We start from the raw sequence: 26641 nt of genomic DNA on the forward strand, positions 1-26641 counted from the left end.
GTCCTGACCTGCAGGTGGCGCCGGCCGGAGGCTGGGGCGTTGCTGCCACCAGTGGGCGGGGCAGCGGGGCAGCGGGGCGGGGGCACCCTCACCTGTCCGTGTGTGGGGATCAGCCTGGGCTCCGTGGCCTCCGCTTGCACCGGACGTGGACCCAGGCTACCGGTGGGCAAGATAGAGGACTGAGCCCAGGCACGCACGGCTGGCCAGGTAGGGCACCTGAAGTGCAGATTCGCCAGGCCCGCTGCCGGCCTTGAATACGCGCTGCTAGGCAGTTTCCAAGAAGACGGGATCTGTCATAAGAGGGGAGGTAGGGCTTGGGTACCAGATGTCGGGTTGGGTGCAGTCTCACAGGAGAGCCACGGTGAGAGGGCGCAGAGCGGCCCCTGTGTTGGCGGAGCTAAGAGTTTGGGGTATAGGGTCGGGGTGGTGTGTGCCTTTCTCTGTGGTCTCCTCACTCCAGAGCAAGGGGCTCTGCTTCCCCCCTCCCCTCACTGCACTCCCTGCCTTCCCCAGCACCACCTGGGGTGTGGTCATGTCGAGGCAGGGAAGGCCCAGGGAAGGGGCTCATTCAGGGGCAGGGGCCACTCTGCAGGGATGCTGGACCTGACAGCAATGCAGTGCTTTGGAACTCCCCTGGGCTGGGTTTCTAACCAGTGGGATGGAAGGGCCTTTCCTTCCTGGGGTGCATTTGGGGGAACTAGATACGTCATGAATGTCAGCCCTGAAAATGGAGGCTGTGCTACATCCATTCTTGGAAAGAAAAATCAGGCCCTTCCAGCCCAGGTGACTCAGAAAGTCAGTCAGCAATGTTCGGGGTCCCCAGTTTAGGCTTTCAAATAGAGCTGAGCGGCTCAGGAGGCCAGATCCCTGTCCGTGGCTCCAGGAGTAGTCTTTCTGCTGGGGGACAGGATCCTCACAAACACCTGTGTCTTTGTGGGTCACTCCCCTCTGACAAGCTGGGAGGCAGGGTGCAGTTGTGGGAAATCGTGTTTCCATGAGGAGAGGGCCACCAAGTGGTGGGGGCACAGGAGACAGTGAGAAAGAGTCCCGCAGCCTTTCTGGAATCAAAAAACTGGCAAATGTGAAAAAGTGCATAATTTGTTTTATTGAACAGGCTGCTTATGTACGTTTGGAGGGCCAGGTTCAAGGACTCTGCATCCCTCCAGGACAATAGCCTCAAGAGAAGAACAGACAGAGCAGGAAGAGATGTGGGGTTTCTCCCAGGAATGAGGCAGAACAGGGATTTCTGCAGATTTGCAAGGAGACCCCGACCGCTGAGCACCGGGTTACAACCCCACGTGACCCTTGTCGTGTTTGGCTTGGGCTCTGGGTCTGGCCTGATCATGTATTCTTCCAGCTGAGTTCCAGAAATTCAGAGGGTAGACTTAGAGAGGCTGCGTTTGGAACCCGGTGTGGAGACGGAGGGTCCTTTATCCTGAGTCCCCTCAGCCTAATCACTGTAGCTGAGTTCCAACACCACCCAGGCCCCCAGGGTGGCCGTGGAGGGAGAGCAAGCCTGGCAGGTGACCCAGGGGTCCCACTGCTGTGCCCCTCCCTTATCTTTGTTCCCTTTCACCCCGGAAGGTGTGATTGTCTCATGTCATGGTGACAAGCCATCTCTCTTCTCTGTCAGGTGGGATCCCCACCCCCGCTCAGCCTTCTTTCTGCATGGATGCTGAAGGACCAGGCTCACTTGAAGTTCTGAGTTTGAGCAGTAAGGTGGAAACAAAGAAACCAATGGAAACAAAGAAACAAGTCATTGTGGCAAAGCTCCCCACCACAGAGAAGCTGCCCTGAGTGGAAGGGAGGGTGTGGGCATGCCCATTTGTTTCGTGTCTCCCAGTGCTCTTCGCTTTCTTATTGCAGACCTGCATGGTTACAACAAAATGATCTGCAAAACTGAAAATATTTACTCTCTGGCTTTTACAGAAAAGGCTGACCAGCCTCTGGTTCCCGTACCGGTCAACTGATTGGAGTACCTTTCCAGTTTGGAAACATCTGGGCAGGCCCAGGTTTGCAAAATTCTTTAAGAGTAGTTATGGAGTTTTGCTTCTAAACATTTTTATGGCTGTATACTTCTGAGCTGAGGTTGTGCTGTGTAATTCTGAGCCGGGATTTTCTCAAACTGTTTCTTATTTCTTATACCGGACACCCCTAAATTCCAAGGGGAATGGGATGTTAAGGAAGCCATGGAGTTTAGGAAAAAGATACAGATTTCATTTCCATTTAAGCATCGATGTATCTCCATCCTAGGCAGTATCGGTTCTGTGGTATTGATAGGGGAACTAAATAGCAACCAAATTTATAGAAAATAGTGGGTCATTGGGTACACAAGTTTTTCTTTTCAACATTTTTGTAGTGTTTGCAGTTTAAGATGACCGTTCCTGAGAAACAGGCAGCCTCTTAGAATGAAATAGCATTTTCCCTGAACCATACTCAATTTTTATTTCGTAGACAGCAGGAAGGGCCATCACACATCCAACACTTGGGGACCTCAAAGATAAAATGTAACTTTCTGGGAGCACACTCCCCCCGTCTCCCTCTGCTCTTTTCACTGTCCCATTGTCCCTGAAGGCTCTTTTGTATCTTCTGCTCATGACTCCAGTAACTCTTCCTTCTCGTCCCTCAGCTGGTAAGTTTACTTTTCTACTTTGACCAAGCAAACTGAAGCCAACAGAAGAGAACTTTCACCAGCAACTCCCAGCACATCCGCTCGCCTTCTGATGTCTGTGACCTCACTCTCGCTGCCCCACCTCTTATTACAGGTGACATCGAAAGCCAGATCATCCAAAAGTCACCAGGGGGCCCATCCATACAATCTTCTCCGGGCTGTCACTCCCACATCCATCCTCTCTGTCACTACCTCATCTATTTTGTTCTCCTGCTAGTTGGCTCCTATCAGTATATAAAAGTCCATCCTCTTAAAAGAAACAAACAGCACTCCTTGACTCTAATTGGCCCCCACCAATTGCCACCCCATGTCTTTGCAGCAAATCTTTAATGAGTCGTTTAAACTCACTGTCTGCATATTCTCTTGAGCCATTCCCTTTGGCACCCACTCTGGCTTTCCCCCTGATCCCTCGCTCTATGGAAACTGCTCTGTCAAGGCCATCAGTGACCCCACGTTGCTAAATATAGTGGTCAGTTTTTAGTCTTCATCATGCGTGGCCCTTTGGCAGCATTTGACCCAACTCTTCCATTTCTCCTCCCCCGTGTTCCTGCTTCACTTGGCCTCCAGCCCATCGCTCTGCTTTCGATCCACTGGCTGGTCTTTTGCCAACGTCTCCTCTTTTTTCCAAATATTTACTGCGAATGTGCCTCGGAGTTGGGTCCTGGGTCTCTCCTCTATCTCACTGCTATACTTTTGGTGGAAGCAAACAGACTTGGAAATTGACATGCCATCAATTTCTCGATTTGTCCAAAACTCCCTGATTGGCCTTTTCCATTTGGAACTCTCTCCCTGATACTCATATTCTTTTTCTTTCATTCATCTTGCTTTCACATTCATACATATGTTCTACTGTGTAAATTACTTTTCCAAATTTTGAATCAGTCCATACATATCATGTGAAATGCTCAGATCTCTATTATTTCCACTAAGATGCTTATTCAACCTTAGAACCTTTCTGCATTTCTGTATTTATGTCAATAAAGTGAATAGTATTTCTACAAGCCTCATAGTTAAACAGTGTGTTTGTTTGGGGCTACTATGTAACATGAAATAATGATACATCAACATAGTCCTTTTTCATTTAATTTTATGTAACACCAAGATGAGGTTTTTGCACTGAAGACTGTTTCATTGAAATTTTACCTACGTTATGGACAGTCAGTTTATGTGAAAGCCCTCATTTCTCCCCTTTTCTGATATATTTTCCATTTGGCTATTATAACATATACCTTGGCATGAAATAAAATTCCAAATCCATTCACATAATAAAATTAATACATTTAAATTATATTTTTTAATGTTAAAAAGAAAGAAAAAAAACCCCAGACTCCTCTACCTATTAGGCATTTCTGTGGCAATATCTAATAGACTCCTTAATCATGACATTGAAGAACTGAGCTGATTCCAGCCCCTTTCCACCTGCTCAGCCCCATCTTGTCCCATCCCCTGTGGATGGAGAGGACATCCATCCCATTTTCCAGGTCCAGATGTTGGAACCATGTTCTCTCTCTCTCTTTCTCTTACACACACACAGACAGCAAATCCAGCTTGTTAGAAAATTCTGGCTACTCTGAAATCATTAACCACATACTCCCTGTTCCCCACCCTCCTAGGAGCCACCTTCAACCCCTTGTTGGACACCAATTAGCCTACTTCTTCCATCTTTGCTTTTCTACAATCTCATCCACACAGAGTCAGAGGGAGCCTTTAAAAGCATACATTGAGGGGGTGGGTGTAGCTCAGTGATACAGTGCATGCTTAGCATGCATGAGATCCTGGGTTCAAACTACAGCACCTTCACTAAAATAAATAAATTAACCTCCTCCCAAGAAAACTCAAAACAAAAGCATAAATTGGACATCACCCATCCCATCAAAACTCACTAAAAGGGTCACCATTCCATTAGGAGCCAAAGTCGTCCCAAAGTCTTCGAGGACCCGGCCTGCTCTGCCTCTCCGCCCACACTCTCCCCATCACTCTGGGGGCCTCTGGCTCCGGCTCTTCCTTCTTCCTCCGGATCTATTCTGCTTCAAGTTCATTACTCCTTGAGATCTGCCAGGATTGCCTTATTCCCTCCTGCCTGCCTCCCACCCCACCACCATCACCTGAGTTTGCTCATATCACTCTTATTTTTCCCCAAGCTCTTGCTACCCCCATCATGTTGCCTGTTTTCTCTGCTAAAACTCTGAGCCCCCAGTGATGGGGAGTCGTGTCTATTTTGTTGACTAATAAAGCCCAAGAGCCTTGGGAATGGGTATAGTTACTAGATTCCCATAAGTAGTAGGAGCTTATACAGATTTGCTGAATGAAAGCAGAGGTCCTGGTCCAATTCGATGGAGCACTTCTGTGTCCTGCTCAAAGATTAACTCTCCTTTCCTCCTGAGAGAGGGTGACCACTTCCTTGGTGATCAAAGGCAAGATCTATTTTCTTTATGCTGTTAACCTTAGGCGGGGAGACTGGGGGATCTTCATTTATATTTTAAAATTTGATTCACTCTGCAGTTTGTCTCCTGTCTATGTATCCTTTTGAGAAACCGTTTATGAGTGATCATTCTTCCATCAGATTGAACAGGATCCAGGGGGAAGTACCAAGCCTGTCCCATCGGCCATCCTGTGTGTCATGTCCTGTGACCCAGTGGATGCTCAGCACGTAAGTGAACCAACAGGAGTGAGTGAAGTGATGGGAACATCTCATTATTGTGGTGGCTGCACTCTGTCCGATGCCTTGAGATTTGGGGAAGGGTTTACAACTGCGGAGGCGAGATGTCAGGTCCTCTGTGCTCTTCCTGAGTGCCCTGGCCTTACCCATTCCCCCAGCCCCCTCTGGGCAGCCAAGCCCAGGAGCTGGGCCACCGGCGATTGTGCTGATCAATAATCCACCTCACCCAATGTCCGGGGGTAAGAGCGGCCAGCACAACTGTTTGTAGACTCTGAAGTCAGGTCCTTGGAGGAATTCCTCACTGAACAATGTTTTGGACCTTTTATTTTTCTCTATAGCCTCCAGCTGAAGAAACAGATTGCCTTAGGTACATGAAAGGTGAGGACACCTACTATCCCCATGGAGCGCAGGTGGGGCTGAGAGTCTGCTGTTTGTACAGCCGGTGGGCTCGTGTTGCTTTGGGCATCCCTGTGCCTGAATTCCTGCAGTACACTCGGTGGTAAGAACGGGGGTGCCTGGCAGGGAGGGAAGCGGGTCGGGGGACTACACAGCTGGGGAGACGTTAACCTGGGGTGAGCGGGAGCCGGCTGATGCATGGAATCTCGGTGCAGGGAACTCTCCAAACTCAGAGAGGTTCCCACTCCCGCAGGGTCCCTTTGATCAGGGTGCTAGGCTGTCAGCACTGCAGGGTCCCTGTGAGGATCATGGTGCCTTCAGGCAGTGGGAAGTGAGGGGTCCAGTGGCAATTAAATTAACTGTGCACCCAAAGCCAACCCCCGTCTCTTTCAGCCTGTTTCCTAATCTGCAAAACTGGAATGATGTTAACCATCCCGCAGGTTTGTTGATGGGCTGGGACACACTAGACTGCCAGGAGCTGGAATTCCTCTGTGCCCTGATTGTAATCCTTCCTTCACACTATTTACTCTCACAAGTTCAGTCTCTCTGTCTCTCTCATTCACTTGTAACTTTCTCTACTGCTCTGGTTTCATTTGATTCCCACCCTCCTCCCAATCCCCAGATGAGTGAAATTAATTTCTGTGTGTCAGTTCCAAATTCCCGGGAAAGATGCTCTGTCCCCTCTGGATTGGTTGTCCAACCCATCAGTTGCAGTCAGAGGAGTGAGTCCCTCTGTGACCAGAGGAGGGGCTCTGCCCAGCCCCCCAGCCACCACTGTGGGAGCACATAGCTCTCCGAGGAGGAGGTACTGGCTGTGACTTGGTGTCACTAAGTGTGAATTTATCTCTCCTCTTGCCCCACATTCATCCTCCTAAACAAAGATGAAAATTAAACACTCCCGAGATTTGTGTCATGGAACACTCAGGGTGGGGGCTAAGAGGGCTGGATTCCCTGCTGAGTGTAAGGGGCTACAGTGACTCCCCAACGAGAGCCTGTAAAGGAAACAGCACCGGCCCCACTGGACATTAGGGTGCTGAGTCTGCGTGACATTGAGCCAGGCTTCTGACCACAGCTCAGGGGTCTGTTCTGACCGGTTAGTCTTTGAAACCAACCAGCTTTGGATTCCTCAATCCCTCCCTGAGGTTTTAACTGAACCACGAGCTTCTGTATCTCTGAAGACAGATGATGAGGACCCTTCACGTAAGGCATTTGCACAGCCCTGTGCGGGAATTTGTGCTGCACGGTCTGCCCGGCGAGCTGACCAAAGTTCGTATTTTACTGATCTTAGAAATAGTCTGGTTTCCTGATGCACTGTTTCACTGAACAAGCAACAGAAGCCACCTCTGGCTGATAAAAGCAAAAAAGGGACTTAATGAAAAGATACTGGGAGGGTGCATGGAGTGGCCCAGACCAGAGCCGACCCGGGGGCCGTAGGAGATGTTGGGGAGCCTCAGGCACCAGGCTGCGCAGGGTGCTACCGGGCCCCCTGCTGCCCCAGCAGGGACCCCACTCCTCCTGACACTCCACCTCACTGCAGGTTCATGTCCCGGCAGGGCCAGGTCACACTGAAGCCACCAGCACACACCTCAATGGGGGAGTTGGCCCCTTCTCAGCTGAGGGCGTGCCTGGTGTGGGGAGATGCCCAGTTAGAGGAAGGCGGTTCCCCTACTGTTCCGAGTTAATGCGCAAGTCAGTGTCCATCACTCAGGAGAGCCGGGCTGGTCGGACCTCATTGTGGTGACTAGGCCGTCTGAGTTCACGTATTACTTTTTAGGTTGGAAGGCCCAAGAGGGAGAAAAAGTGGAGGTTCTAGTACTTATTTTATATTTCCCATGTACCAGGTGCGGTAAGCAAGCCACTTCAGACAAGGCCCATAACAACCACATTAATAGGCCACGGAGAAAGTCATGCAGTCAGGCCTCTGCAGCCCCGAAACCCGTGTCCTCATCAGTTCCGTAGTTACCAGTGGAAGTTGTAGGGATTTATGGGACTGTGTGCTCCTGTGGGGGCTGGGATGTGTGTATTTAAATCCACATCTTCAGAAACTCGGCCAGAACCACAGCCACTGATTGTCTGCATGGAGGCAGAGGAGGGGAGGCTTCCAGCCTCTGGTCCAGCTCGTGTGGAGCTCAGAAGTTGCTCCTTCTGTCCTGAAAACAACACCAGAGCTGAGGGAGCTGCAAACCCACTGCTCTTCTTAGATCCACAAGAAAACTGAGGGGGAAAGCTGCTCCCAACACAGAGAGGCAGCCGGGCAGGCTTGGAGAGTCACAGCTCCCAGGGCAGAACCCGCTTTTGTAAGAACCCCGGGGGCAGGCAGATTTAACAGGTCCCTGAGGCCAGCTGGAGGCTCAGCGTGGGGAAGTCCGAGTGTGACAACTCCAGGGGGCCAGTCAGAGGGGCCCCCTGCTCTTTTTCATGCATTTTACTTCCAGGACCGTTTCCTGTTCTCAGAGTGAAGATCATAGGAAAACTCCTCATGGTTCCTGCCAGGAAAGGAAAAAATAGCTCTATTGAAATACACCCAGAACATTCTCTTCCATTGTGGGTGGTTGTGTTTTGTTTTTTTTTTTTAATGAGAAATTATTTTACCAGAGCCTAACCTACCTGGGGGAAGGGAAATACCTTCTGTGTCACCCAAATTGGGGTGGGGGAAAGAGACACACTTGTGGAGGTCACAGCTCAGGGCACAGGCTCAATGAGAACTAATCACAGGACTACAAATGCCCTGCTCTGTCCCACTCCCCCAACACCTTACCTCCATTTCAGTAGGGCCCCTGTGTTATAACAGGAATAAAATTAAAAGAAGTAAATGTCTCAGGAGTGTCTAGGGAAAACCCAAAGACAGCGGGGAGATGGAAACAAGGACTCACGGGTGGCTTTAGCCTCTCGCACGAATAGCTGTAGCAAACTACACACAGCCCAGCCCCAGTAGATAAACAGAAAACCTCACAGAAGAAACTATTTATTTTGGTTCTCTTACCCAGTGCATTCCATGGTGCATCCTCGCCTAGAATTGAGTGGAAGCAAGTCCATCTCAGAAGGGACATACCTGAAGAGAAATGGCTTTCCAGACTCTGAAGGGCAGAGAAAGCACCAGCCTGGGTTAGAGAAAGGTGAGGGGTGGGGTAGGGGGTGGGCTGCATTCTTCCCCAAATAAGGAACCTTCCTGAGGCCAGCACAGTGGGAGGGAGGGCCATAGGGTGGAAGCAGCCAGACTTCTTCCTGAGAAGTGATAGGATGCCTCCAAGGGACCATTCAGATGCCCAAACTGTGTCCTGATGGTGGGAGCCAGTCGGTCTGCCTCAGAGCCCAGGACTGAGGTGGGCGCACAGCAGGCCGGTCTTACTTGGCCGGATCAATTTCACTTCTCCGAAACCCTGTGTAAAACATGAAGCGTGGACGACCTGGTGAGCACAGCTCTGCCCTCAAGACCGGTTTCAACTCCTCTCTTCCCAGAGAACAGCATCTCTGAGCCCGTCCTGGGTGACCTCACAGAGATCACCCTAGTGGCCCAGGCTAGTGACCGGGAACATGTACCTTCCTGCAGCCAACCCCAGACGTCCACTGATGCATCATATACTGGCAAAGATGTGAGTTCCTGTGCATTGGTCTAACAGCAGAGACTGCCACAGGCCCAAGAGGTGGTGTGTGGGACAAGCACGGGTGCAGGAGTGTACGCAGTGCAAAGGTGTAAATGGTGGCAGGGGTGCAGGAGCTGTGGAGGGTGCAGGCAGTTCAGGGGATGTGGGGGTGCAGGCAGTGCGGAAGGGCAGAGAGTGGCAGGGGTGCAGAGGTACAGGGAGTGTAGGGGTGCAGGAAGGTGCTCCGGCACGTGCCCAGGGTCAGAAGGCAAGTGCACATCCTCGCAGTCAGCCTGACCCCGGGAGATTAGTGCAATGGTCTGGGGTGGCGGAGGGGGCGGCGGCGGCGGCGGCGGCGGCGGTGGGTGGGAGGCTGCCCGGGCAAGCCGGTCGATTTCTTCTCTTCCCTGCAGCCTGGCCTGGGGGGGTGTTGGCCGCCGGAGATTCGCCAGATGTTGGACTACAGGTAAGCTTGCTCCTGGGTGGTGGGGCGGTTAGGTCAGTGGGCGGTGGCAGCGGCAAGGGGGCGGAGCGGGGCTGCCCCTGGCGAACTGATGGAATAGCTGCCTTCTCCCGGCTGCCGGGCCTGGGAGCGGCCTCTGCTGCCCCAGGTCGCTGCACACACCTGTCCCACTCAGCAAGCTGAGTGGGGAGTGGAGGCGGTGTGGTTAAGGTGCAGGGCCCACGGGGATAGGGGGGCTGCCGCACGGAAGCCGGTCAATTCGCTCCGCTCTCCCCCGCGGCGGAGCCAGGGGCGGCTTCTGCTGCCGTAGAGGCGGGACGCCGGTCTCCAGGTGAGCTTGGTCCTGGGAGGCGGCGGCGGCGGCGGCGGCGGCTGGGGGTTGGGGTCCGTTCCAGGGAGCTGCTCCATTTCTTCTCTCCCCCGGGGCCTGGCCTGGGGGCGACCTCTGCCGCCAGAGATTTGCCTGAGGTCCGACTCCAGGTGAGCTTGCTCCTGGGAGATGGGTGCGGTGCAGTCAGGGGGCTGGGATGGTGGTGGCTGCGGGGATAGGGAGGCTGCCCCGGGGGAGCTTGAGGATTAGCTCCCATGTCTGTGCCGCGTGGCCTGCAGGCGGCCTCTGCTGCGCCAGGTCCTGGGACAACCCTTTCCCACTTTGCCTGCTGGGGGCGGGAGGCAGGGTAGTCAGGGTGCACGGGTGGCGGGGGTCGGGGGCCTGCAGCGGGGGAGCGGGCACATTTGCTCCCATCTTCCCCGCGGCTTGTCCTGGGGGCGGTGTCTCTTGCCCTGGGTTAAGAGACACGTGTATCCTAGTCAGCCTGGCCCCAGGAGGCGGGCGTGTTACGTTGGGGGTGGTGGCAGCAGCGGCAGGTTTTCCCATGGAGCCGGTCCATTTGCTCCCATTTCTCCCCGTGGTTTGCCCTGGGGGCGGTCCCTGTTGTCCCTAGTTCGCCGGACGTCCATCTCCAGGTCAGCCTGCTCCCTAGAGGCGGCCACCGTGAGGTCAGGGGGCAGGAGCGGTGGCTGCTGTGGGGGTAGGGGGCTGCCTTGGGGAGCTGGTGGATTGGCTCCCGTCTCCCCGATGGCCTGGTGTGGGAGTGGCCTCTCCTGCCTCAGATCACCAGACACACCTGTCCCATTTAGCCTGCTGGGGGAGGGGCGCCCTGGGAAGTGCCTTTAAAGTGTGGGGGAGGCGACGGCAGGCGTAGAGGACCTGCAGCGCGGAGCCTGTCAATTTGCTCTCCTCTTCCCCACGGCCAAACCTGGGGGCGTACTCTGCTGCCCAAGAAGCCGGATGCCCGTCTCCAGGTCAGCTTGCTCCTGGGAGGCGGGCGCGATGCTGTCGAGGGGCAGAGGCAGCTGCGACGGCCGGCTGCCCCGCCTAATGGGGCCACTTCTCCTCTCCCCTGACCTGGCCTGGGGACGGCCTCTCCCGCCCAAGATTAGCCTGAAACCCCACACCCGGTCAGGTTGCTCCTGGGAGGTGGGCGCGGTGACATCAAGGGTTGGAGAGGAGGGGGGTCTGCCCCTGGCGGGCTGGAGGATAAGCTCCCATCTCTCTGGAGGCCTGACGTGGGGGTGGCCTCTGCTGCCCCTCATTCCTGGGTCACCCTTCTCCAGGACATATTGCCCCAGGGGTGCTGTAGGCTGCGGGGGCGGCGGGTTGTTGGCGGGGGTATGGAGCTTGCCGCTTGGGAGCTGGTGGTTTAGATCCCATTTCCCCCGCAGCTTGGCCTGGGGGCAGCCTCTGTTGCCCCAGGTCGCAAAGCACTGTTTCCCTGACAGCTTAACCACCGGAAGTGGGCAGGATGTGCTGAGGGGGCGGAGGCAGCCGCCAAGGCAGCGACGGAGGGGGCTGTCCCTGGCCAGCCGGTCAATTTGTTCCCATCTCAACATTTGCTGTCCCAGTTTCGCAGGACGCCCTTCTCCAGTTTATCCTTCTCCTGGGAGGTAGGCTCAGTGCATGCAGCCCAAGGTCTGGGCTCTCCCCTGGGGAGGGGCAGAACGCTCTTCTTCTTCTTTGTCTTTATTCTTCAGCAAAGTGGTTACTGGCCCCAATTCTTAATTCTGAGAAAGTGTAGCCTGTGTTACGGAGGAGCTGCTGGACAGTGAGGTTTCTGGGTGGGTTTTCACATCAGCTGATGCCCCAGGCAGGCAGGAAATGTATTGCTTAGAGCTTCTTAGTCTGGAGTTGGGGGATGGCCCCGCCATCCTCACCATGCTTTTTAAAAATGTGTTACTCCCCTCTTTTTCCTAGGTGACATTTTAGGTTATTGGGTCCCAGATTGCTGGCACACTCATCCCTGTTCTCAAACATCTTTTAAACTTGGGTGAAGTGATAAGTTGGGGAAGAAGATGATTTACTGAAAGGTAAGAATACTTAAATTTGCATTAAAGCTACATTCTGTCAATCTTTCTCAAATGATTTTTCTCTGATTCTAAATCCATGACCTAGTGAATGTTGTACTCCTGTGTAAATCATTGATCTTCACATCACACTTGTTGAGTGGTCAACGAGGTTTGTTATTTAGATTATTCCTGAAAGGAAAAGCTCAGGCTTTTGAGAATTCCTTGTCTGATGTCACCCAGGCAGTCACAGTAGAAGACAGAGCTGATATAAAAATCCCTCACCTGCCTGAACTGCAAAGCTTCTGGGATTACTGATCCCTGAAATGCAGGTGACTCTTGATGATAATCTGGGGGATGGTTTATATGATCAGATTCTTCCAGTCCTGTAAATGGGTTCCGTGGCCCCAGCCCCGGGAGAGCTGGTCATAAGGGCCATATCGTGAGGGGTGGGATGGGAAGGCAAGGTCTAAGAGCTGGCATCACTGAGATTCCACACTCGCTAAACACAGACCCCAGAGCCTAATTGTTGTCAGGTTCTGTTCTGGATTTGAGAGTGTGTTCAGACATGATTCTTGCCCTTCAGGGGTCACTGCCTGGGTGGAAGTAACCTTTACATAAATCTGGGGAGGATGACAATTAAGTAGATGGGCTGTTATGATTCTCAGTGTGCCCAGGCTCGCTCTTCCAGGCACTCGTGGGACTAACGAGAGTCATGTTATTCACTCATACACTGATTTATTACCCTTGAATTGATCATTTGTCCCACAGTAAGTGAAACAAGCGATGAGGAACCTGAGTTTTGTCCCCTTTCCTAGCACTGATTGTATCTGTCAGTCAGGCGCCCTGCGTATGCATTGTGAAATGGTGGTATTTCTTGCCCAATGGGACTGCACTGTCAGTTCTGAGAATCAGGGGAGACACGTGGGTAGGACAGCACACTGACACATATGGCACCCCCCCCCACCCCATGAGACAGCATTGTCGATGCTCAGGTGACCCGATGTAGACCGCGGTGCTAAATCTGAGCATGTTTAGTGATCTTGGTGGCTATGAAAATACAGACTGCCGGTCCCTAATTCTGGAGACTCTGAGGGTGTGCACCCCAGAATTCTGCATTTTAAGAAGCACTTTAACTAATTCTGATGAAGATGATCTGAGTGTCCCACTGAGAAACACTGGTGTGCGATGCACCAGTATTGAGGATTCTCAGGGAGCGATGTTTTTTCAGGATGGTCCAAGGGCCCTCACGAGACTTTTGCCTTGGGTGTAATTGTATGTGTTCGAAAGTGATGTCTCTCACTTCCAGTGCTTGTCAGCATGCTCTGTGCAGGGATTTGCTCTCAGCAGATATCAAAAACTATAAGTCTTCAGGTCACCGAGCTAGAGTGTGGGCGATCTTTTATTTTGGTTTTCTTTATTGCAATGCGGAGTCTCCCGAGAAGAGATTCAGACTGAACAGCTTTGTGTCGGACTTTGGAAGACCGCTGGTGCCCAAGGGGTTCTCTGGCAGCACAATGACGAATCTAGGTCCCTCTTTCACTGCTACGTCAATGAAGTGGACCGCATGGACAAGGCCAAAGCTGGTATCCCAACCATAGCCCTTGACAGTGATGTTCGGCTCCAGGAAGCCATCAGATGCAGCAGGTGGCCAGAGAAGGAGCCTAACGGGCTCATGAAATGTGACACCCCCAGCTTCATCAACACGGACCAGAACTCTTCCTTTGGGGAAGATGATCTCCTGATTTTGGAACCACCGATTGTTCTAGAAAATAAGCCAGTTGCCCAGACCTCACACAAAGACTTGAATTGGAAATGTGCTTTGTCAAGTGTTTCTCTGAAGATGTGAAGTCTGTCTTTGTATGGCAGGAAGTCCCCTTTCACAAAATTGTATGTGTTTGTGTCTGAGAGAGAGAAATGGAGACAGACAGAAAGACGGAGACAGAAGAGAGCCCCCTCAGAAGAGAGCTAGTTAAGGTGAGTTTTTGTGCCTTAGTAAACATTTGGGGTTTTGGGGGGAACAAAGTATTTACACTGTCTCATTCTCCTCGTTGGAAACCTTGGCCCCGTCCTCAGTGTCAGCGGCCTTGAACGGGGTTGCCATGGTGCTTTTCATCTGGCGCTGCCACTTCCACGCTCTGCCTTTAGCACGTTGCTTTGCCTCCCAGGGCTGCCACCCTTTAAACTGTAAGGTGAGGAGTCTGGAGTAGATGATCCATCCCAGCTCTGCTGTTTTGCAAATTTCTGATTTCGTATTCGGATGAGGCTGGGATACACCCAGAGCAGCATAAACCAGGCCCTACCTCCTGTCTCTTGCTGGGGCATCCCTCAGGTCTGTGCCTTCTACTCAAGCCTTTACTGAGCCCAGCTTTTGTCAGGAGCCCAAGTGCCTACCGGGATGGCAGGAGACCTGTCTCTCCTGGTCACGGTGGCAGACATTTCTATTGGTTGTGCTGAAACAGCTCTTCTGAGATCCTCCGGCCACCCTTGCTCCAACCTGAGGACAGACCTACCGTTCCTTTCCTAGGAGGAGGATCAATCCATGGTGCATTTTATGACAATCCTGTCCCCAGGAATGCACGGAAGGTTATCAGCTGAGTGAGGGGAAGTGCCTCTGTGTCTCTGTGTCCCTGTATCTCTGTCTGCTCACAGTGCCCTGCCACCGGCTACTGAACAAGAAAAGTGCTATTCACCATGCTGTGTCTTTTGCAGATGTGTAGGTGATGGTCTTGTGGCTCATGTGTGGGCTTTGTGCTGGGATGGTGAAGGGCTTATAAATACCTCATCAACATGTATTCGAGATGGCCTGGTGCCACACAGACTTGATTCATGAAGGCATCAAGCCTGCACACTGGTTTGGAAACAACTTGGTTTTGATCAGTCACACTGCATGCATGACTCACTGCTGATCTCTGGGTGGTTTTTTCATTTTAGATTTATTCACCCAGTGTCTTGCTTAAGCTGAAAAATACATTTATTTCACTAGAATATTCTCAGATTCTTTGTTTTCACACATCCAGTTGTTTAATTCCTTTAAAAATCATTTTGTGTTTATAATGCCTCCTAATATCTATCATCTCTAGGTTCCCAGTGGCCTGAGCCATGCACCAGATTTGATGTAGGAACTGTTCCACCAAAAGAAATCCCTTTGCCATAATATCTTTTGAGGAAAATATTATTCTTTAAGGCTCTAACAGTAAATCGTAGAACAAAGCATGGAACATTTATTGTAGTTAATACATGTTCATGCAAAAAGTAATGATATTTTCATTAAACAATGTTGATTTTAATAACTTTTACTAATGTGAATATTATTACTCATAATTTAAGTAACCAAATAAAACCACAGTTATTTATTATGAAGTTTGAAAACTATTTACACTGTCTCTCAATTAGAGGTAGCTTTATTAGAAGACTGAAGGGTATTTAAAAGATGGAAAAATACCCATGATGACACCATCATTTTTATTAACTAAATATCAAGAACTGTGCAGGGTTAAGATTGAACCCTCTGCAAGCTCTCAAGTTAGCATGAGGTAGTTTGTGGATGCTGCCAGAAGACAGGAGACTCCCCCAGGTTCAGAGACAAAGAACTTCTTGCCAGCACAGCAGGCAGCTTGGGGTTCATGTTCATGTTGGTTCCTGAGTTTCTTTCCTTTTGCTGTTCTAACAAAGGACCACAGACTCAGTGGCTTAAAGCAATACACATTCATCATCTCACTGTTCTTTTGTGCAGAAGTGCAAAGTCATTGTCAGTGGGCTTAAACCAACGTGTGGCCAAGGCTACGTTCCACACCGAGGCTCTAGGGAGGGATTCGTCTTCCTACCTTTCCCAGCTTGCAGAGGTGTTCACACTCCTTGGCCCAGGGCCCTGTGTCACTGTGACCTCTGCTGCCACTTTACATCTCTGTCTCTGACTATATAGATATAAAGGAAGAGTCTTCGACATCTGGTATGGACCCTTTTTCCTAAATGGACATTGTATCTCTATTTATGTGCAGATTAAAACCCCTTCCCTCCAGGGTGTGGTGGCATCAGCTCACAAGATTACCACTCTGGGCTTTAAGTGTCCTCTTTGTATTGACACCTGGGAACTTCTCTTTCCATAGTTAGCTCTCGGTTACATTTGTTGTTGTATTTTACCCGGCATTACTGAAAGTTTTACTTAAAATGGATCCTAATTAGCTCTGTTTACCTGTTTCCAGAGCTGAAGGCTTCAGTTCTAGATTATCTGTTTGATTTCTCTTAAAAATACATTCCAGTATATTTCTCTGGTGAAAGTCTTTACCCTGTTGTCTATTCTCCCATAATTTCCTTATTTTCTTGAATATATTAAAAGTATTTTATAGCCTTTATTGGTAACTCTGATGCCTACATCACCTGGGGGTTTGCATCCTTTGTCTAATGTTTCTTATTCTCATATTATCCGTTATATAGTCTTGACATGTTGCATGTCTTGAAATTCTTTATTACATGGCAGACATTGCAAATGAAAAATCCATATGTTATTTTCCGTGAGAGGTTTTCTACCTTCCTGTTAGGCAAACAGGGTGAGGGACTGATCATGTCGCTCCAATCAGGCGCTGAGGTGGATCAGGACTGAAGTGCCTTTTTTCTTAAGACAGCTTTGAGGTATACTTGGCAAAGTAATTTTCACACGTATAAAGTGTACAGCTAATACGTTTTGACATAAGTATATCCCCAAGAAACCATGACCACATTCAAGAGAGTGAACATACCCATCACCCACAAAGCTTCTCTCCTGCCATTTGTTGTCCCTCCCTCCCTCCCCATCTTTTCCCCTGGAAACCATTGATCTGCTTTCCATCACAACATATTGGTCTGCATTTTCAAGATCCTTGTATGAATGGATTAATGCAGTATCTACTCTATGTTGTCTGACTTCTTTCATTCAGTGTAATTATTTTGAGAGTCATCTGTGTTGCTGTATTAATAGCTTATTTTTCTTATAGCAGAGTATTGTTTAGTGCTGAGTTTTTACTGAAGAGTTTGTTGTGAGCAGTGTTTGGATAGACCATCATTTGTTTCTCCATTTACTTCTTGATGGATGCATGGGTTATTTACAACTTGAGCTATTATAAATAAAATTGCAGTGAATATTTGGTTACAAGTCTTTATATGGACATATGCTTTTCTTTTCTAAAGCACCACATGAGGAATATCTGGGTTATATGGTAGATAGGTATTTACCTTTTTTAAAGAAACTGTTAAAGACTTTTCCAAAATGGTTGTACTATTGTAAATTCCTTGTGGTGTGTATCAGCTCTGGTTGCTCTACTTCCTTACCAGCACTTTGTAAGGTCGGTCTTTCTAATCGTATTCATTCTTGTATGTATGTGTACTAGTATCTCACTGTGGTTTTTAAAAGCATTTCTCTAATGACTAATGGCATCTTTAATCAGCATCTTTTCATATGCTTATTATCCATCTGGATATCTTTACTGAAGTGTGTTTTCTGGCCTCATTCATTCATTCAGGTGTTTGCATTATTATTGAGTTTTGAGACCTCTTTATTCTGGATCAGATACAAAGAGAGACCTTTATCAGACATATGATCTGCAAATAGCTTCTGTCTAAGGCTTGTCTTTTCATTTGCTTAGCAGTGTTTAGAACAGCTTTGAAGAGTCTTCATTTTGATAAAGTTCACTCTATCAGTTTCTTTTTAAAATAGATTATACTTTTGGTGTCATAGCAAAGAAATATTTGCCAAACCCAAGGTCATAAAGCTTAAGCCTATGCTTTTTCTCCTAGCTGTTTTATAGTTTTAGATTTCCTATTAAGATCTATGATCCATTGTGACTTAATTTTTGTATATATTGTGAGGTGTGGATCAAAGTTCATTTTTTTTTTTTGCATATCACTATCTAATTCTTCCAGCACTACTTGTTGAAAAGATCCTTTCTCCACTGCATCCTTTTTGAGAATCAATTGTCTATATAAGTGTTGGTTTAGTTCTGAACATTCTATTCTGCTCCATTATTCTATTTTCCTGTTTTACACCAACACCATACTTTCTGATTACTGTAGTTTAAAAAAAAAAAAAAAAAAAGGCTGAAAATCAGATAGTGCAAGTCTTCCAACTTTGTTTTTCTTGTTCAAAATTGTTTTGGATATTTGGGATCCTTTGAATTTTTATATGAATTTTAGAATCAGTTTTAAAATTCCTTACATCCTGTTCTGCCAAATTTCCACCCATGTCTTTGGCCATCTCCAAAGCCACATTTTCTGAAGAAGTCTCTCTAGATCCCAGGTGAAAGGAATTTCTGTTTCATCTGTGCTCCAATCACATTTGATAATATTTGATTACATTTATTCATATTTGGCTGGATGTACTTGTGTGATCTTTCCTGCCATATAGTAAATCTCTCAAGATTTGGAATCTTGACTTGGTTCCCTCTGTCTGCTGAGAAAACTAGTTCTATGCTTTGCAGGAGTGAGCCCTGCAGTAAGAGGTATCTGCAGCACACATCTAGCTCATTGCTTGCATATCGTCAAGGAATCCTGCAGATTTAGAATTGTTTATTGATTGTTGTCTCCAAGACGGCTCAGCCTTTTTTATTTCTATTGCTACTGCTGCAGTTTCAAAGGAAAATGGGCTAATTATTTTCCAAATATCAAAACATACTGTAATTGAGCTGTGACGCAAATTATGTGCTGCTGTTTCTTAACAACCTGCTTAGTGTTCACAGGTACCTTCACTCATGGAACTTTTGGGAGAATGTCATATCCTCAGAGATAGCAATGCTGTCTTTGGCAACCTGAGCGGTAGTATCTGAACTCACTCCTGCTGTTTTTCCAGTGCCCCCTCTAGCACTCCTCCAGCCCTCCATGGGGGGCCTGCAGTTCTTCCCTCGAAAATCCTGTTGTTTCTCAGGAAGAATTCCCTATGAAACATATTCATGTCCTTCTTGTGGGGACATTCAGTCCAGAGACCTGACAGCAGGGGAAAATGTTTAGACTGCTTTTGGTAGAACGTAAATTCTTCCATACTTGTTAGAAGCAAATCCAATGAGGAAACTGTGTTGGCATCTAACAAATCAGGATAAATGTCTGATGAGGAAGATCAGCTTCCCCATCCCACTCAGGCGTCATGTTGATGTGACGCTCACCTTGGCTAAAATTTTCTCCTGTGAGCAACGTGAAGTTCAAGACGTTATGAATGGCTTTTTGTTTTTCTTCCTTAGTCTTTCCACATTCACTGTGTCTGGTGAGATTATATGAATCCTGCTTATTTTCAGCCCAGCACTAAGCTTTTTAAAAGGATCACGTGTTTAAAAGGCTAGTGGACAATTTGTTAGAAGATTGAAATCCTTAGACTTTGGTCCTAGAGTTGAATCTTGGTTACTGGTGAATGAGAATTCCCGTTAAAATTTTAAATTCAGTGATATAAAGTTTTAAAAATAGTTAAATATTAGTCAATTTCATTAAACACTACAGCAGTTATTTACTTTTAAGCCTGTCTCTGGGGCAATTTTGCAATGATTCCCTCCCTTTATTAATTCCCTCTTTATCAGAATCCTTGAGAGGTCCCTGTCATCATTGTCAGTATCATCATCATCATCACCATCATCATGGAACTGATTCCTCTGGGAGATTCTAGGAAAATAAAGAGCTGGACGGGGTTATGTGCAGGTCAGTGTGTGCATATACAGTAAGAACAGTTGTCAGACATTAGATTCAAGATACCCATTCCATTTAGAGAAGAATGTGGTCATGAAATCCTGATGTGCTGAATGAAGGAAGCGATGGGAACAGGGTAGTCAATGGAAAGGAAGAGGAAGTGAGCGAAGCGGGGAGCATAGGTCCTTGGTTAGGTGATCAGCACATTGGTGAGAATGAGGGGAGTGTTATGGCAGAATCATGTCCCTCCCCGGCCACAGGGTAGCCACCTGTGACATGTTACTGTACATGGCAAAATGCATGACAGATATTTTAGGACAAAAATCTTAGAGGATTTCTGTCTTCTAAATTGTCTATCAGTTAGCATTTTAAACCCATGATACATTATTAAAGATTAGTGCAGGGGGACAAATAAAAAGGATTCATATAATCTCACCAGACATACTGAATGTAGAAAGGCTAAGGAAGAAAAACAAAAAGTCATTCATATGTGCCTTGAACCATAAAATGCCCATGAGAGGAAATGTTACACAAGGTGAGTGTCACAGCCACATTCATAATGCCTGAATGGGATGGGACAAGGGGATCCTGAGATGAGACAATAGGGCGAGTAGCCTGGATTGTCCAGGTGGGCTGAATGTAATCACAGGGGTCCTTGAAATGGAGGACATTTCCCAGCTGAGTTTAAAATCAGAGGGAGGTGTAGCCATAGAGCAATGTTCAGAAAGGCTGCTGACCATGAAAATGGAGGAAGTCGTGGGGCACAAGCTAAGGAAGGTAGGTGACCTCTGGAAACTGGAAAAAAACAACAACAACAAGGAAACATTCTCTTCTAGACCCTCTAGAAGGAAGGAACCCTGCTGCTACCTTGAATTTAGCCCAATGAGAACTGTGTTGGATCTCTGACCTCCACAGCCATAAGCTGATAAATCTGTGCTGGTTTAAGCTCTTAAGCTTATGGAAATTTCTTACATTGGTAAGAGGAAAATAACATAGTGAGCCGTAGTGTAACGGATTAAAGGTATAGGATGGGGTGTGGAGAGGATTCTGACATTTACAACTAAAAAACAACCAGGTGAAGTGGAAGGTGTTTTAAGGAAGACCTACCTGGCAGGGCTATTAAGCAGACTGGAGCGAGGGGAGCATTGGAGTTAGAGGAATCAATTAAATCTCTACCAGAAAAATAAGGAATAAAATGTAACAGGGCTTCAGTGATAGTGGATGTAGGAATGGAAATGGGCAGAGAGACATAAATATTACTTTGAAATTAGCTACAGGTTTGATGACTGCATGTTGGGGAGACTTAGCCGATGTGTGGACTGAATGTTTGCATCCCCTCAAAATCCATATGTCGAAACCCCATCTCCCAGGGTGATGGTATTGGGAGGTGGGGCCTTTGGGACGTGATTAGTAGGATAAAATGAGGTCATGAGAGTAGAGCCCTCATGAATGGGATTAGTGTTCTTATACAAGCCCCCAGAGTGCTTGCTTCTCTCTGCTCTCTGGGATATGAATATATTGGGAAGACAGCCATCTTCGAGCTGGCAATCCTCTCAAGGATACATTGACCTTGAAAGTCTCAGCCTCCAAACCATAAGGAATATGCTGGTTGTTTAAGCCACCCGACCCACGGTAATTTGTTACAGCACCCCAGACTGACGAAGACAGTGGAGAATGCCTCTGAGTTTGGCACTGATTGCCTGGAGAATGCTGAAACCCAGGGAAGTGGGCAGCACAGACGTTTACTCATTTAATCCTGCCAACACAGTAGGAGATAGAGTCTACATATTCCTCGCTACTTAAAAGGTAAGGAAAAAGAGGCACAAATAATAACAACGACAACAAAAACAACGATAATTTGTCCAAGATTCACACAGAACCCCCTGGAGGCAGAGTGAGAATTTATACTCAGGCAGGCTGGCCCCAGAGCCCCTGCTCATAACTAATAAGTCAGATCACCTTGCTTATGTGGATCAGTTTTTTTCAACTGTGATATGAGGGTACTGTGTCCAGTAACTTATAATTTCAAAATACTTCACTGTAACGGAATCATTAGTCACAGGCCTTACAAACCACAGAAACCTACACATACAAAAATATCTCGTTAGGTCAAGATAACCAATAACGTTTTTAAATATTATACCTGCTGGGCCTTTGCAATAAAATGTCTTTTTATAATTCTGTCTGGCTACAGAATAACTTCATAATCCTGCATGTTGCTGGTGGCTCCCATGTTGGACAGCACGGGCCTAGAGATTTTAAATTACTTGCCCAGACTCGCCCAGGAAGCTCGTGGTGGGATCCGAGCTATAGTCTGGGACTTTTCCTTCCTATCCAACAAGTCCCTCATGGAAGTTTAGAAGCTTCTCCTTTGGTGCCCAGCTGTCTATCCGTACTTATAACATCTTGTCAGGTGTTCCAGCCTGCTCCTGAACATCAGCCAGAACCCACTTCTGCTCTATTTTGTCCAGGTAATACCTTCTAGCAACTTCCATTGCCTTCTTGGCATCAGTTCTTACCTGGAAGGGTAGTGGCTAGAGGTGGAAATGTGTCCACATGACAGGTTTTTCATAAACATAGCAGGAGTGGTCAAGAGAATAAAACGTCAGGAAGATGAGTAGAAGCAGGTCATTTAATATACCAAATGGGTACTTTCAATGTCTGTGTTTCCGAGTCCAGGCTTGTTCTGCTCGTGCATTACAGGCCAATAAATCAGGAGACCAGGTTTTGGGGGCAAGAAATAGCGACTTTAATTTGGAAAGCCAGCTGAGAAATGGTAGAATAATGTCCTGGGGAACCATCACCCCAAGTCAGATTTCAGGCTCTTCTTATATTAAAAATGGGAAGTGGGAATGCTTGGTTGTTGCAAACTTGGTGTATGAATTCTTTGTTGTTAGAATCCTTTGTTCTTGCAGCTCTTCACCTGGGTCACATCCGTGTAAACCTCCAACAAACAAATGTTGTTTTCTATTCTGTAACTTGTTATCTTTATGTGAATAGAAAAGTGTTAATATCCTTCAAAGTCAGAGCCTTGAGAATAGGGTCTCCTGTATATTTCAGGCTCTAGGCAACATTGTTTTACAAAAGGTGCAGAACCAACAAGACTAAGCCTAGGAAACAGGGCACAGGGTTAAAGTCAAAGGAACAGATCTAATATGGAGTCAGATTTTTTCTTTCCTATTTCAGTAGTGCCATGGAGAAGGCAGTTTGGGCAGCTTTTTGTAGGGTCCTGGAGGCTTTCTCTCTCAGCCTCTGTGTGCCTCTGTTGAAAACCCTTCATAGCTATCTGGCCTGCTGGAAAACCACTCCGCCTGTTTTGCCCTGAAGATGTGTTCTGTTTATAACTGATCTCTACTTCTTGGAAAACAACTCAATAAAAACTCAGTTGGTTTTCCACCAGCCATGGGCAGGGGTGAGGAATAGCACTTTATTATTTTATGAAAAAAAATAAAAGAAGTCTTAAAACAGCACTGGGCACATAGGAGAGAGTCAATAAATGCTTCCTGGCTGAAATCAAAAGTGATGGCTCAGTGATTCCATGGCTGCTTTATTTGCTGAGCTTGCTACTCCTTTGCTCCATTACACATTTTTTTTAACTGAAAAAGAAATACATGCATGTGGTTAAAAAATTTCAAACAGAGCACAAAAATACACAAGTGAAAGAAGTTTTCCCTCATCCTCTCTTCTTTCAGCCCTCCCTGGAGATGCCACTGTTTACAAACCTTTGTGTGTTTTCCAGATATGCTATGCACATTCCGACCTATGTATGTAAATTCCTTTAAAATATTACTTATTTTTAACTTAAAGGGATTTAAATCCTCATGTGTCTTCTGCCCTGGTAATAGAAAAGAACAAATCTGACTCCATATTAGATCTGTTCCTTTGACTAAACCCTGTGCTCTGTCTCCTAGGCTTCATCTTGCTTGTAAAACAATGTTGCCTAGAGCCTAAAATATACAGGAGAGCCTATTTTGAATGCTCTGACCTTTAAGGATATTTAACACTTTTCCATTCATATAAAGATAACAAGTTACCTAATAGAAAATAACGTTTGTTTTGTTGGAGGTTTACAGGGATCTGACCCAGGTAGATAGCTGCAAGAACAAAGGATTCTAACAACAAAGAATTACTACATCAAGAAGATTGCAAAAACCAAGCTCGTAGGAAAGGAGCCTGAATTCTGACTTGGGGAGATGGTTTTCCAGGACATTAGTTTGCCATCTAGGTCTACAGAAAGTTGCTATTTCATGCCCCAACACCTGGTCTCCCAACTTACTGGCCTGTCCTGCATTAAGGAGAATGAATTTGGACTCAGTAACACTCCTATCTTCCTAGCAAGATGGGCACTGGAATTGAGGGCAGCTATCCCACACCCAGGGACATACTGTGTGCCCTTGATGGTTCCCCGAGTGTGGGGAGTGGTTTACCCAGGAAGGATGGGGACTATGCACCAAAACTCAGGCAGTATGCTCCTTTTGGGATCTGACCTTGTACCTCCCGCTCCCCGCCAGCACAACACCTGGGACAGTGGAGGTAAGGCAGATATATTGCCTGCCTGTGTCCCAGCGTGTAAAAGGGGAATATGTACTCTTTCCAAGGTAGTTCTGAGCGACAACACCTGCGGGTGCTTGGTTCCCAGAGCAAAAGGAAACCCAGCTCCGCTTGGGGGCAACGGGTGTGATCCCCGTAGGGGTCCTGCAGAGGCCTTGGGTGGAGGGCTGTGCCAGGGAGTTAAAATATGAGCTGCGGGCCTTGAAGGGTTAGAGAAGTGTGCAGAGGCAGGACTGCTGCCTCCTTCAGGATGCCCCCAGAGTTAAAACTATTTCTCTCCATCTCTGCTACTCTCCTCCACACTCCAGATCCCTGTCTTCTCTCTGCTCCTCCTGTCCATGTCTCTCCCTCCACTTTTCCCCTTCTCCCCTCCTCCTCCCATCTTCTCCGTCCCTCCCTTCCCCAACTTCTCTTGCAGAACACAGAGAGGATCGCTGGCCCTCCTGCGCATGCGCAGTCTGTGCCAGCTGGACCGAGGGTTGGAAGCTGCAACTCCGAGCCGGGGATCGGCCCCAAAGGCTTCTCAGCTCTTTCGCCCGGTAGGACTTTGGCTCCTGCCCTGGCGCCCCGGCCACAGCTGTCCAGGGCCAAGTGTGCACTTGCCGCCTCTCGCCCCAGCCGGGCTCCCCTCAGTCCGCGGCTGGCGTCCCCTTCCCCTCTCCCGCCCGCGAGTCCTCTCCTCCCGGGCTGCCTCTCCTCGGCCGCCGGCCCGTCCCCGCCCCTGGGCTGGCTGTGTCCCGGGCGGGCGGGTTCTGCGGACCCGGACGGGGGCGGGCGGCTGGGGCTGGGGCTGGGGCTGGCCTCCGAGCGGGGCTACAGCCCGCGTCCCCCCCCCCCCCCCGCTTTCCCTGACCCGCGACCCCGGGGCTGCCCTCCTCTCCCTTTCCCGCTACCTGGGGACCAGCTCAGTGGTGTGGGCGCTGCTCCCCGGGCTGAGAGCCTCCGGCTGTGAACCCCAGCTTCTCCTGTTGGAGTCGGGAAAAGGGAGCGTCAGTGCTGAGCGAGCTTCCGTCTCCTCCCTCAGTGTTTCTGCCCCAGGTAAGTACCTTGAACACTTTCACGTGTTTTGATGGCGGTGCTTGATGATGTCACTGTTTTTATAGTGAGAGGGATTACAGTGTTGAAAGCAAGGCCTGGTTCAGTTAAAAATGAGCTGAAGGCATGAGGCTGTGACATCCTCCATCCTTCCCTCTCCCAGGGTGAAACGTGTGGCCGTCTTTCTTAAAAAGATAGTTACAGTCCCTAACTAGCCCAGCCCAGCTAGGGTGTGTTAACAGGAACAGCACCACCAGAGGAGTTGGAGACTCAGGGACTTTGCAGTCCTAAAGAGCTCCTGGCAAAATTTGGTTTGTTTTGGTTTTTTTGTTCTTCTTAAATTGTGGGGCAGACTAGTAGTATAGAGGGAAAAATAATTGTCAAGAAATATTTTTTCATTTAACATCTTTATTGTGATATTGTTCACACACCATGAAGTCCACCCACTTAAATGCTACAATTCAGCAGCTTTAGCATATTCACAGTGGTGCAACCATTAATATTCCAGAACGTTTTCATCACTTCAGAAAGACCAGTGGAAATGAATGACCTATCCACCCCTTCCCAGTGCTGGTTCTAAAGAAGTTTCTTGGTTGTTCCTGACCATAAATTATCTTGTTACCCATAAAAACTCTGGTAGGAAATCTAAACAGAATTGTATTGAATCTGTCTATCAAAGCAAGAAGAATTAATGTCTTTATGGCATAAATTTCTTCTACCCATGAATATATCTCGGACCCTATATTTTCATATTTCCAGAGCCTGGCCCATGGGAAGTCCTCTTTAATTGTTGGGTTTGTGAATGATGAGATTCTATACATCGTTAGTTGCAACTGAAGCCTTTCACAGAAGAGAAAATAAACTCACTGAAGCCAAGTGACTCTCTGATGGTCAGAAAGAGTGACAGCCAGTGCTGGAGTGACCCAGTGGACTTGGTGTTTGTAACCAGATTTCTCTAGCACCTACAGCTAAGGGGATCAGAGTATTCTTTTATTTTTTCTAAATGGCGTTGCTTTTATTTTTACTTATTTTTTAAAATTACTTTTTATTGAAGTGTAGTCAATTTAGAATGTTAGTTTCAGATGTACAGCAGAGATTCAGTTATAAACATATGCATATGTATCTACATATGTTTTAGATTGTTTTTAGTACAACTCATTACAAGAAATTGAATATAGTTCCCTGTGCTATATAGTAGGTCCTTGTCATTTATTTTATATTTATTAATGTGTATCTGTTAATCCCCCTTTTCCTGCCTGCTAACCACAGTTTGCTTTCTATGTCCATGAGTCTATTTC

The 26641-nt window shown here is 47.9% G+C and overlaps 1 protein-coding gene across 3 annotated transcripts in view; it reads left to right on the forward strand.

Annotated features, from left to right (window-relative positions):
• The first annotated feature begins 29 nt into the window (after positions 1–29).
• The window catches only part of LOC135319022 (uncharacterized), an 80082-nt gene continuing 53470 nt past the window's right edge, over positions 30–26641 (forward strand). The window contains exons 1-14 of one of the 3 annotated variants that reach the window (XM_064478129.1): positions 41–207; positions 1634–2012; positions 2630–2765; positions 5235–5321; positions 5669–5829; positions 6120–6166; positions 8714–8842; positions 9186–9319; positions 9724–10253; positions 11556–11720; positions 12028–12140; positions 13550–14093; positions 21404–21563; positions 24727–25346. In XM_064478129.1, the coding sequence (XP_064334199.1) occupies positions 2724–2765; positions 5235–5321; positions 5669–5829; positions 6120–6166; positions 8714–8842; positions 9186–9319; positions 9724–9780 (657 nt within the window). In that variant the 5' untranslated portion in view covers positions 41–207; positions 1634–2012; positions 2630–2723 and the 3' untranslated portion in view covers positions 9781–10253; positions 11556–11720; positions 12028–12140; ... (1 more) ...; positions 21404–21563; positions 24727–25346. Of the gene's footprint in view, positions 208–1633; positions 2013–2629; positions 2766–5234; positions 5322–5668; positions 5830–6119; positions 8843–9185; positions 9320–9723; positions 10254–11555; positions 11721–12027; positions 12141–13549; positions 14094–21403; positions 21564–24726; positions 25347–26641 lie in introns of all 3 variants that reach the window. The other 2 variants (XR_010377582.1, XM_064478130.1) reach the window with 2 other exon arrangements.

Source organism: Camelus dromedarius, chromosome 23 (assembly GCF_036321535.1).
Source record: "Camelus dromedarius isolate mCamDro1 chromosome 23, mCamDro1.pat, whole genome shotgun sequence".
Taxonomy (NCBI): domain Eukaryota; kingdom Metazoa; phylum Chordata; class Mammalia; order Artiodactyla; family Camelidae; genus Camelus; species Camelus dromedarius.